At 45.9% G+C, this 13,472-nt stretch overlaps 1 protein-coding gene across 1 annotated transcript; it reads left to right on the plus strand.

Moving 5' to 3' along the window:
• The first annotated feature begins 6,831 nt into the window (after window positions 1–6,831).
• On the plus strand, window positions 6,832–11,636 carry LOC123048731 (uncharacterized). The gene is made up of 4 exons (XM_044471777.1): window positions 6,832–7,174; window positions 10,798–10,891; window positions 11,005–11,030; window positions 11,168–11,636. The coding sequence occupies exons 1-4, from the start codon at window positions 6,856–6,858 to the stop codon at window positions 11,302–11,304; spliced, it is 576 nt and encodes a 191-aa protein (XP_044327712.1). The 5' UTR covers window positions 6,832–6,855; the 3' UTR covers window positions 11,305–11,636.
• Window positions 11,637–13,472: the final 1,836 nt, after the last annotated feature.

Below are 13,472 nucleotides of genomic sequence, written 5' to 3' on the forward strand. Positions count from 1 at the left end.
CCTAGACCAGGTAGGATCCTAGCTCCTACCACCTACTGAATCATGAAACAACATTGCAGAGCTTCAACATTACTTTTTTGTCTTTTCTTTTCTCATTCTGTTTTCTTTCTTCTTTCATCTTTAAATTAATAATGGATTTTAATATTCTAAAAGTTGCGAGTTTTAAAAAAATAAGAAATAAGTCTGATAAAAACATAAAATATATGTGAATTCCAACATGTTTAGAAAATCATTAAAAGTTTGCAGATTCAAAAAATGTTGGTGGTTCTGCAAAACTGTTCGCAAAATTATAAAAAAAATCACAATCTGTAAAAAATGGTCAGGAAATAAAATCATGCTCATGATTTTGAAAAAATGAACGTGTATTCAAAACATATTCGGGAATCTGAAAAAAATGTCCATGAAATTTTAGAAAATGTTCACAACAATAATAATAAATAGTTGTTTTTTTAATTTTGTTCCCCAATTTAAAAGAAAGATCATCGATTCAAAAAATGTTTGTTGAGTCAAAAAGTGTTAATGAATACGAAACCGGTTCATACATTCAAAAAAATTGTAAACAAAACTAATGTTCATGATTTTTTTGAGAAAATAAAAAAAAGTTTGATGTTTCAAAAAATTGTTCACTGATTCAAAAGTATTTTATGTCTAGGATTTGGTTAGTCTTTCGAAAATCTTTATATGTCTTGGCGTTGGGAGTAGCTCTTGGTCAATGAGATTTGTTTTAGAAGTTTTAAACGTTCCCTTGCACAACATAGTGAAAAGTGTGGCATGCACTGGCAAACTCATAGCCTTGGGATTTACCACGTCGAGTGCATTGTGATCACGTGAACATCGTGACCATCATCGGCTAGGGTGAGAAAAAAAATGGCAACATGGTGAACCACTATGTGAAAATAGAGTACGCTCATATATCAAGATATTTTTTTTGAATGAAAGGGGTCGCCCCCCCCCCCCCCCCGCCCCATTTTATTGAAGCAGATCATATATCAAGATATTGAGTCATACTTATTTGGTTAGCCATAATTTTTTGTCTCCCATTTGCTAGTAACGCTAAAAGAGGCAAACAAATCGGTCCCGAAAAAGCGATCGCCTATCATCTCGCAGTAGGTGAGATATAGCTGTCGCGCATTTGATGCATGTATCCGATCCGATATTGGGCTGGACCGGGCTAAATCTGACCCAAAGGGTCACAACCACGAGGAGTGCGGTGATGGTGTTTGGGAGGAGAAGGATAAGCAGTGGGGCAGCTGGATGTTGGCACAAAGAAGGGAGGTTGCACCAGAGCAGCAAGGTGGATGGGCCCCTCAAGGGGGTCGCTCAGGTGGTAGAGGAAGAGGTAGGGCAGGCCGAGGCAATTCTACCCGCCAGTGCTCGCCACCATGCAAGCGATCGTCTCAGGATGCGGGTTTTGACTCGACTACGGAAGAGGATGATGTGACTAGCCCTCTAAAGACTGGGCCTGAGAGACAGGAGACGCCCGTCGTTGAAACTATCAGGAGAAACCTGAATCTTGTCTTGTCGGACAACTCGGCGGAGGGTATGAGGAGGAGCAAGGCAACAGATGAGGCTAACACCACTTTGGCCGTCCCACCACCACCTCATGCTTATGTCTCACCAAGGGATGCCAAGAAAGCAAAGAAGACAGGGTCACCATTGAAGCAAGGAACTGATAAGTTGGCGTTGTTGGCGGGCTCCTCCTCGGAGCACCGCCAAGCCCAATGAAAATCCTAAGCTGGAACTGTCGTGGGATAGACGATCCTGCGACAGTTCGAGAGCTCCGCGATCTGGTGGAGCTTAGTTCACCTACTATTCTTTGCTTAGTTGAAACTTAGTTACCAAAGAGTCGTGTTGAAGGTCTTTGTTTTTCTTTAGGGTTTGATTTCAGTTTTGCTGTTGGCAGTAGTGGTCGTAGTGGAGGTATTTGTATCTTCTGGAAAAATTCGGTGATGGTTGAAATAAAGAACTATTCGGAGTATCATGTTGATGCATGGGTGCTCGAAACAGGGAGGGAACAATGGCGCCTTTCTTGCTTTTACGAGGAAGCAACGAGATCTCTCTGGTACAAAACCTGGAACACGATGACAAGATTGAGAGGGGAGAGCACCCTTCCATGGATGTGTATTGGGGATTTCAGTGAGATCCTACGGCCCAAGGAACAATTTGGGCCTAATGAGCGTGATTGTGCACAGATTGATGCATTCAGAGAGGCTGTGGATATATGTGGACTTGCTGATTTGGGCTACCGAGGTTTGGACTGGACCTGGGAGAAAAAAGTCTCAGGAGGCCACTTCTGCAGAGTTCGGCTGGACAGAGCCTTGGGTACAGCCGAATGGTCTGCCCTCTTTCCTTTTGCTTCGGTGGAACATCTAACAGCGGCTAAATCTGACCATTGCCCTATTCTTTTGGAGAAGGATCTTGTGGACACGAGTGTGAGAGCAAAGCAGAAGCAGTTTCAATATGAATGCATGTGGGAGCATGACCCGAGATTTAGTGATGTGGTAGCTGAGGCGTGGAACTCTAATGGCAAGGCCCAATCTGTAGCGGCACTGTCCGAGAAACTTTGTTTTGTTGCTGACAGGCTGCGCAAGTGGGGCCGAACCACTTTCGGTGCTGTCAGAACGGAGCTGCGGTCACTTCGTATGAAACTTGCAGAACTGCGAGTGCTGCCAGATCGCACAGGACCATCGCCAGAAGAAGAGTGGGTCGAAGCCCCCATGGCTGAGTTGTGCTTGCGCGAGGAAATCATGTGGCGTCAACGAGCTCGTGTTCAGTGGCTGGCGGAGGGTGACAACAACACCAAATTTTTTCATCGGAAAGCTAGCGCTCGGAAGGCAAGGAACCGCATCAGCGAACTGCAACGAGCGGATGGTACTGTCTGTACGGATGAGCGAGAGATGGCAAACATGGCAACGAGCTTCTACGGTAATCTTTATGCCTCTAAAAATACTATTGGGATTGAGGAAGTGCTTTCCCACATACCATCCAGGGTGGATGGTGCCATGAATGACATGCTCAATGCTTGATATGCCAACACTGAAGTGAAAGCGGCTTTATTCCAGATGTTCCCTACCAAGGCTCCAGGGCCCGACGGCTTTCTTGCACATTTCTTTCAGAGGCACTGGGAGTTGTGCGGTGATGAGGTAACTGATATGGTGCTACGTGTTCTAAAGGGAGAGGATTCCTCGGAGGAGATAAATCAAACGTTCATTGTTTTAATCCCCAAAATTGCAAGTCCAAAAAACTTAGGACAGTTTAGACCGATAAGTCTCTGCAATGTGATCTTCAAGATTGCATCTAAGGTTCTGGCTAATCGGCTCAAGCTCATTCTCCCCGAAATCATCTCTGAGGAACAATCAGCATTCGTACCGGGACGACTTATCACGGATAACTTCATCTCTGCTTATGAATGTCTCCACTACATGAAAACGCGGAAGGTAAAGGGTAACAGATTTTGTGCTTTGAAGCTTGATATGATGAAAGCATATGATAGAATTGAGTGGAACTATCTTGAAAGGGTGATGCTAAAACTAGGCATAAGTGCACGTTTCACTGAGATTATTATGAGGTGTGTTACCTCAGTCTCTTTCTCGGTTGTTTTTAATGGTGCAAAGAAAGAAGAATTCAGCCCATCACGGGGACTCAGGCAAGGTGACCCAATATCTCCATATCTGTTTTTGCTAGCCGCCGAGGGTCTCTCATGTTTGCTCAAGTCGGCTGCCCCGAATGAGAGTATACGGGGTATCAAGGTTGCGGAGGGCGCTCCGGAGGTAAATCACTTATTATTCGCTGATGATAGCCTCTTATTTTTTGATGCCACACCTGAGATGGCGATGAGGGTAGATTTTTTGTTGCAACGTTACTGTGAAGCTTCTGGCCAGCGCGTCAACAAGGACAAGTCATCAATCTTTTTCAGCAAGGGCTGTGCGGATGCTCTGAAGCAACAGGTGATGCAAATCTTACAGGTTCAGAATGAAAAATTGTCAGACAAATACCTTGGCCATCCAGCCGATGTGGGGAGAGCTAAGGAAGGGGCTTTCAAGTATCTAAAGGACCGTATATGGAAGCAGGTGCAAGGTTGGATGGAGAAGGCTTTATCTGTTGGTGGTTAGGAAGTGCTAATAAAATCAGTTGCCCAAGCGATTCCTACCTATTCCATGGCTTGTTTCAAACTGCCTCGGGGTCTTTGTCAGCATATAAATGGCTTGTTGAGGAAACTTTGGTGGGGATCTAAGAAAGGAGAGAGGAAGACTACCTGGGTGTCATGGGAAGTTATGTCACAGCTAAAGAACATGGGCGGCATGGGCTTCCGAGATATTGAGCTCTTCAACTTGGCACTACTTGCCCGGCAAGCTTGGCGGCTTCTAACCCAGCCGGACTCTCTCAGCGCCCGGATTCTGCGAGCGGTATACTATCCATCTTCTTCAATCCTTGATGCAGAAGTGGGGAGAAACCCATCACAAGTGTGGCGATCTATCGTTGAGGGGCGGGATGCACTAAAGCTCGGCCTTCTGAAACGCATCGGATCGGGGGATAGCACCAACATTTGGCATGATAACTGGGTCCCTCGCGACTTCAAACTCCGGCCGGTGAGCCCAAAATCCTAGAACCCTCCTCAACAGGTATCTGAGCTTATAAACCCGGTCACCCACACTTGGAACCGTGGAGTGCTTGATGAACATATGTACCCGATGGACGTGGAGGCAATCCTCAACATCCCCCTTAGCAACAAGGTTTAGGCTGACTTCTGGTCGTGGCATTACGAGAGGAGAGGGATTTTCACTGTGAGCTCAGCGTACAAATTGCTGGCAGCGACGAAACAACAACGTACAGATTGGCTGGAGCATAATGACGGTCACTCCAACGTCATAGCTGATAGTCGCTCATGGGCCAAACTTTGGGGCACATCGGTTCCCTCAAAAGTATGCGTCTTTGCGTGGAGACTTGCCAAAACCTCTATACCCACGGGGGCTGTTCGACAACACAGAAGCATGGCCGACTCCGCTGAATGCTCTATCTGTCACTCGGCGGTGGACACGTGGCGTCACGCACTTTTTGACTGCCATATGGCTCGGTGTGTTTGGGCTCTCGCTGATGAAGACATCACGGAAACAATCATCTCTAATCGGACGGACGATGCTAAGTTATGGATGTTTTGGTTAGTGGATACCCTTCCCACGGTGGACCTGGCGCGGGTGCTTGTCACTATGTGGGCAATCTGGTGGGCGAGACGCCGAGCTATCCATGACGAGCAGTTCCAGAGCCCCCTCAGTACCCATGTTTTCATCACCAAATTCATGGCGGAGCTTGATCAAATCCCAGAGAGGGGGGCGCGCACGAAGGACCTGCATGCGCAATCGAAGGACCTGCATGCAATATCCAGGGGCATGCATGCAATGCCCAGGGACCCGCATGTAACTATGGGCCCAGGACAACCGATGCGGTCTGCATGGCTACCGCCAGAACTGCACGATACCAAGATCAATGCTGACGGAGGCTTCTCCAAGATTGGTGACAAGGGCGCTTCCGCAGTAGTGTGTCGAGACAGAAACGGGAACTACCTTGGGGCCTCAACGATCATTGTCGAAGGCCTCCTGGATCCGGTGATTCTCAAAGCACAAGCGTGTAGCGAGGCGCTAGCGCTCGCTACAGACTTACATGTCCAGTCCATATGTGTGGCCACAGATTGCCTAGAAGTGGTGACAAGGATCAAGGATGACCTCCCATGCAAGTTTTTCCCAATTCTGCAAGATATCAAGCATCAAAGAAGAGCTTTTAGGGCAGTAGAGTTTATCCATGAGAGTAGAAAATATAATGGAGAGGCTCATGCTTTAGCTAAGGCTGCCGCATCCCTCCTTCCCGGGCGCCATGTGTGGCTTTCTTCTATGTTCGATATTATTCCAATGACAGTTCATGCTTAATAAAGGATACAGATTATGCTAAAAAAAGATATTTATTTATAACTGAAAGTGAGGATCCAGATCCAGACCGCATCCACATTCCACATCTCTGTCCACAATACACGGAACCCTAAATCGATCGAGTTCCTCCCATCCAGCGATGGCCCTGGCGGCGACCACAAAAAAGAAGAACAAAGCAATGGCCCCGGCGGCGCAGGGGGAGTGGTTCATCATGTACGGCATCCCCAAGGTGTCGGGTGAGATGAGCAAGGAATTCCCCAATGCGGCCTTCACCTTCAACGAGGTTCCGCTCCTTTCCCACCTAACCGTCCCGGGTAACGTCGCTACCCCCGCCGGAAGCGTCGACTACCCGTACATCGAAGCTACCGACGACTGCGGCCTCCTGCTGCTCTGCGGTTACACCTTTGTCGGGCTCACCTACTACATCTGCGACCCGTATTTCCGTAGGACGCTGGGCATCCTCCCCCCCGACGGCGGTTTCAACAGCCGCCACTCCGTCGGCCTCATCCGCAATCGCCGCGGCAGTGGGATCATGGTGGCCATGCTCAACACGGGGCTCTTCAGTACACAGGCCCGCATCATACTCTCCTGCACGATTGACCTGTGCGAGTGGGTCAACAAGGAGGCCGACTGCGGCCGCATCAGGGAGACAAAACCGTGCTGCTGGGATGGCGTCCTCTCCCACGAGGGATTCCTGTGGTGGTTCGACCTCTCTTCTTGTATACTTGCCTGCAACCCCTTCCTGGATAGACCGACGTTTTACCAAATCATGTTCCCGCATGTCTCTGACCGGCTGCGCGCAGCGTGGTTCCCAGTTCAAGGTGACAAATACCGCTGCTTAAAGGTGAGCAAAGGCAGGCCATGGTACGTGCAGATCCATGGCGACCCCCCCCCCCCCCCCCCCCCCCCCCCCCCCCCCCCCCCCCGAGTCAGCATGTGGAAGCTGTCCTCCAACAATCCGTCGGTCGTGTACTGGGAGTTTAAGCTTAAGGTGGACTTGACTGATATCTGGAGCCACCAGACCTACAAGTCTAGTATGCTTCCGCAGATCGTCCCCACGGTGGCGCTCGTCCACCCAAGGAATGCCTACAAGGTTTACTTCTTCCTGGGCCAGCACATCTTCTGTGTCAACCTGAAGAAAAAGAAACTGATGCAGTGTCTGGAGTTGGACAATCAGGAGCTGCCGTCACTCTCCTCCCTCGTGGTCCATTCCTGGAATTTGCCGGCAGGGACCACAAAAATCCATTCGTCTGGTACATCTCGTTCCTATTCTGTCTTAATTCTTTGAGGATTTTGTTTGGTTCACAATTACATGCTAAATTGCTTTAAAATGCTGATTTGGTTGAGCACATAGTGCATGTTGTTATTGTTTCTACTTTGTCTATGAACAAGGAAGCTATAAGTAATGCAACTGTGAATGTCATGGACAGTTTGATCCTGGCTTAGGTCGAACGCATGCTGGTGCCATTTAATTAATGCTTGACAACATAAAATTGTTTCTGTTGTTATATGCTTTTTTGTTTATCCACAAGCTTGTGCAAATGCGAATGACTATTATTCTAGATAGATAGATATTTAGATAGACACATATAGTTTGGAGTAACGAGGTTCTTCGCTAAGACATAATGCATCATACTTGGCGGAGGCTTGTCTTGTTATTTTGTTATTAGATTGTTCTTGCACAGCTCAAAGGCACTCATTATATTTGCTTGAAATTTACTCTATCATGGCAGACATCACACCTTGTTTTAAAGTAAAAAGTCCACCACTCTTCTCTCACATCCCTTGTTCACTCACATCTGTTTTCTTGCTGGAAACAACGGAAGCAGCCATTGTTCTTCATATGCGCTTCTACTGAAATCTTGGTGGCCTGTTGCTGCACCAATTTGAACCCGGGATTCCCGCATCTACGTATATTAAAAGTCAACCTTATGTTATTGGCAAGCAAGGAATTGTACAAAGTTGGGGCCTTATATTCAAAGTGCTAAGGGGGTGAGACAGGGGGATCCTCACTCCCCCTTCTTGTTCAATTTAGCAGCAGAATGCCTGACTAAAATGGTGCTGGCAGCTCAGAAGAATGGCCTGATCAAAGGTTTAGCTGCTGAGCTAGTTGAGGATGGGGTGGGCATCTTGCAATATGCTGATGATACGGTGCTGTGCTTTGAACATGATGTTGACAAGGCTGTCAACATCAAACTCTTGTTGTATTTATTTGAGCTTATGTCAGGTCTTAAGATCAACTTTGAAAAAAGCGAAATTTTCAGTATTGGGGGTGATAATGACACAGACTTAATCTATGCGAACATGTTTGGATGCCAGGTGGGGGCTCTGCCTATGAAATATCTGGGAATCCCTGTTACATATTCTACTCTCAGGAATATTGATCTGGACTTCCTTGATGGTAAAATGATCAAAAAGCTCGATGCCTGGGTTGCTTACGCGGCATCATCTGGGGGCAGACTGACCTTACTGGGGTCCAGTTTGGATGGGATCCCATCTTTTCTCATGTCGATGTTTCTTTTTAATAAAACTTTTATTGAGAAGATGGATAAACATCGCAGGCGGTTCTTTTGGAGGAGAAAGAATAAGAAACATGGTTATCATATGGTTAAATGGACAAGAGTTTGCAGATCTAAGAAGATTGGGGGCTTAGGTATTAAAGATCTGCATAAGCAAAATATTGCCCTGCTCGTTAAGTGGTGGTGGAAACTGGAAACGAGTGATGGTTTATGGCAACGCATTGTGCGAGCTAGATACTTCAAGAACAAAACAGTAGCTAACATCCGGAGTCGCTTCTCGGACTCCCCCTGCTGGAAAGCCATTATGAAAGTCAAAGATTCATATATGGCTGGTAGAAAGGTTAACATTGAGAGTGGGAACCTTACTAGGGTCTGGTATGACCCGTGGATCGATAACATTGTGTTGAAAGATCATTTCCCTGACTTGTTCAGCATCTGCCAAGATCAGGATTGCACTGTTGCATCCTGGGCTGCGAATAACTATGAAATTGGCTTCAGACGCAGATTAGTAGGGGCGCTGGGTGATCAATGGGCTTGGATGATCGTGGAAGCTAAAAAGCTGACATTGAATGAATCCCCAGATAAGATTTCTTGGTCCCTTGGTGGCAAAGGAAAATTCACCACTAAATCCTTATACGAGTGGCTGGAGAGAAATCTGTCAGGTCCTAATTATAAAATGGTGTGGAAAGCACCTATCCCGCTGAAGATCAAGATTTTCCTTTGGCAACTATTTCAAAACGCCATCCTTACTCGTGATAACATGCGTGCCAAAAAATGGCCTGGAAATCCCAGTTGCTCCTTCTGTACTAATGTTGAAACGGCAAACCATTTGTTTTTCTCGTGCTCGCTCGCTCGCTCAGTTTGGGGGACGCTGGGTATGACAGCAGGATCATCTTGCTGCCCTCGATCCCTTTGGCAAAGCTTTGCTTGGCTTTATAAATTCTTTCCGGGTGGGAAGCATTTATATATGATGATTATTGCTGCGATATGTTGGGGGATTTGGATTCTCCGTAATAAAGTTATGTTTGATAAGCATGTCGTTCGATCCCCTCTGGAGGTTGTTTTCACGGCATGCTCTTTTATGATGTATTGGGCAGGTTTGCTGAAGGAAGAGGACAGGGTGAAGCTCCAGGCAGGTGTGAAGAGATTGGCACATGCTGCTGCGGCACTGACGGACAGATCCTTCCCTCGAGACAGGCTGCTCTTGAGAGACAGAGATGGTTTGCAGATTGGCTAGATGCGATCAGCGTCTGGCGGCTCTCTACTCTCGCTTCCCACTGGGGTCTGATGCCGGTCTGATGCCGGTCTGATGCCCGCTGGTGATCTGTACTGCGACTGTTTCGCCTAGTCATCGGAGTCTGATGGTTGTTTTGGTACTTTGTATTTCTGAGCAGATGGCTGGTAAGTGTCATCAGGTTTTCGTCCCATGGCTGGTGGTCCGTTCCAGGATCATCACGCGGTGGGTTTCCTGGTGATGCGCCAACTCGCTCCCCCCTTTTCAGTCTCATTTCACGCAAAAGTAGGTTTATATCTGTTTTGAGTTCGGCGATGAACTTGGATAAAGACTGATGTATTTCCGTTGATTGCAAAATTAATGGAAAGGGGTTGTGAGCCCGGTTGGAAAAAAAAATGTTTCATGGGTTGCCGGCTTGTGGGGTCCACTGGAGTCATCTTCCTCTGGGCTACCGCTATTCCTGGCCTTCCGCTGCCACCCATCATCTTCTCTGCAATATGGCCCTCGGACCCCCTTACAACAAACCTTGGAATTTTTGTAGCGAAATTTAAAGGCCTAGCTTCACAAGACTTGCATGCAAACATTACTAATATGCTGGTACCAGCAATTTGACAGGCACATGTTTTCTTTACTGCACATGCTGTCCCAAACCTCACATGTACCCTAACATTCTTAGACCAACAAAAGTATGAATACATTCTATCCTGAAACCTCAAAGCTATTTGAATGCTTCACATGTATCTTGATTCATGGAACCAAAAGGAGTATCTCTGTTTCTTTTGAACTAATAATGCATGCGTGAAGCAATAAAGACATCACAATGTGGTGAAATGCGGCGCAGTCTATTTAACAGAGAACAATTTAGATCTTCATTTACTATTTATATAATATGGCTCATTGATGATGTATTATGCAGTCCTTCAGAAATAGCTGTGCATATCAGAATTCTAGGGTGACCAACTTGCATGCTGGAAATATCAGAGTTGTTTTAACAATATTTCATTAGTTCATGTGTTCTTGCCAAATATATGTTGCTTACTTTTGCCCTAAATTCCTAATTAGTGCTCAGATGGCTAGTATATTAAATTTTGCTGGCATTTATTTTTCTTTGCTTAATTCGAAGGGCCTGATGAGTCTCACGTCCCTGGGGTTCATTTCCTGGTTCACTATAACTCGGTGGATGGTTTTCTTGAGAAAGCAGTAGCTGTCATGAGCAGGTGAGCCTGTATTTCACTCATGTGTGTCAATCATTATTGGCGTTACTCTAAAACATCAATTTGCTATACTAGTGTCTTAGTTTCAGAACCTAATGAATGTGCTCTTGTTTCAGGTCGCGTCCTGAATTGTTTGGCATGGGTATGTAGATCTAGGCTCCAATTGTTTCATTCCAATGTTTTGGGTGGGAATGCATTAATTATTGGGTATTGCTGGGCTAAAGGAAGTTCATAAGACCAACTCTTCCAAAGCTAAATTGTGGAGAATTATGTCTCCAGGTCTGGATGAACTTGAAGAAGACGAAGATCACTCTCTGACCATGGAGGAATCTGATGACGGAGATGACTCTGAGATGGAGCAACTTGAAGAGGGCGGAAATGACTGCGAGATGACTGAGGAATCTGAAGAGGACTGAGATGATGGAGGTGATTTAGATCCAAGTGTGGCAGCTGTTGTTACGCAGGGCTGCTTTGCGTGCCAGCCAGTGACCACCATCCATCACTTACCGACTTGTCACTTCCACTTCTGTTTGCTCTTATACTCCTAGACCAGTGGTTTGGCGTTCTGGAAGCAGCATTGTTATGCTATATACTCCTATATATATATTATACGATGTTGTGACAATATGGTCAGCTCAGCCATTTTAGCTTGTTATAAGTTGGCAAGTCGTGCATTGCAAAATACTTATTGCTAGTTGGAGTAGTTAACTTTCTGTACGATTAAATTTGACAGTGCCAGTTCCTATCGACCTGCCTCATTGCAACACGTGTACACAGTGGAAGTGACGCGCACTTCAAAACACCTGTCAAGGAGGCAATGAGGGGAGTTCGAAAGAATGAAGTAGAGATAGCAGATACGGATATTCAGTTTGGTGCCTGGGCTCATCTATGTCTGGTGAACAAAAAAACGGCAGCCCGGTGCATGTAGCTCCTTGCGCAGCGTTCGGGGAAGGGTCTGACCACTTTGGGTTTATAATACACAGCCGTTCTTTATATTTCTGTAAGAGGCTCTTTTCAAGGCTTGAACCCGTGACCTTATGGTCACAAGGCAGCAACTTTACCGTTACGCAAGGCTCCCCTTCCGGTGAACAGTAAAATAAAAATAGCAGAAAAATTCGAAAAGAACATGTATTTTTCTTTTTTGCTTCTTTTTCATTTGAAAGGGAAGGGGAGAAGGGAAAGGATACTCCTGTGCTTTGAAACGCTAGGCGCTAAGAAAAGTGAATTTCCATTAATGAACTGTTGCTGTGCATATCCAGCCATGAAAGGGTTGTGACCATTCTGAATCCAAACCATATAATTGCTTGATGCTCTCAGTTGGAAAAGAGTTTTCTATGTCGTTCAAACTAATGCTCGATTTAGAATTCTTTAACAAAAAAAGGATACTCGAGTGCGCGTGCAAAATTTCATGGCTAAATGACACTAGAGGAGCTCATTGCAAAAAAGACAAAATGAATTTCAATAGTGATGTTTTCAAAAGTTTCTCATAGGTTTGAAATTTGTCTTTTTTGCTGAGAGCTAACGAAATGTCTAAACTCCATGAAATTTGCCAAGAATTATACGCACATGAGCATCTCGCATCACAAAAAGAGTTTAGAATTTTTTGAATTTCTTTACTATTTTCGTTAATTTTACCACTCGCTCACGGGTACAGATGCACCCAAGATCCAAAACGTCACTTTCAAACGCGTTTTGGCTCCCTGGAGCATTTGCTCCCGCATGAACAACAAGTTCAAAAAAGTAGTTAAAAAGTTTCTTTTGTAGATGTTGGTGTTAGTGTGGCAAGCATGGTTGACAATTTTCGTGTGAAATGTAGCGCAGTGTTTTGTGCGTGAAATAAATAAATTTGGATGTGACATTTGAGGGTAATATTTGGTGTTCAATTTGTTTATTTTGCGCAGGCCAAAATGCTTAACCTTTTTGCCTAAAAAATTGTAAGTAGCATTTGAATGTAACTATGAACTAATATTTTTTTTAGGATTTTTGTGACATTTTAAAATTCATTTCCGTGCGTAGGAGCACATGCACCCGTGAGCCGAATTGAATTTCTGGGTACCATGTACGTAACATGTACTCCCTCTAGACATGTAGGAGTAATATGTACTCCCTCCTCCGCCAGGAATTAAGTGACGCGAGGGACAACATTTTGTATAGAAATCATATTTTACAATAACACCCTCAACAATCCAAATTACTCCCCAATTACATCCGCAACTCCACCTCCTCCGCACAACGATCTCTAGCGCGCCCTCCCACAGCAAGCTCCTCCAACACACCATCCCAGCAACTCTGCCTCCAGTTCTGGCCTCCTCCCCCAGCTCCAGGCAGGTCTGCCTCCTCCCCAACAGGTCCAAGCAGCTCGACCTCCATGCAACTCCTGCTCTAGCGCCTCCTCCACAGGGCTCCCACGCCCCCCCCCCCGGGCCAACGCCTCTGCCTCGAGCTCCGGCGATCAGATCAAGATCAGTTTCTGTATCAAGGTCAGCTCATGAAGATGAAACAAACATGAAGAGGAGAGTGTGCACTTGGTAGCTCCTCCTGCATCCTACACATGCACATTGCTAGCAAGAGGAGGATGGCTGAT

This window comes from Triticum aestivum, chromosome 1A, assembly GCF_018294505.1.
Source record: "Triticum aestivum cultivar Chinese Spring chromosome 1A, IWGSC CS RefSeq v2.1, whole genome shotgun sequence".
In the NCBI taxonomy this organism is placed as follows: domain Eukaryota; kingdom Viridiplantae; phylum Streptophyta; class Magnoliopsida; order Poales; family Poaceae; genus Triticum; species Triticum aestivum.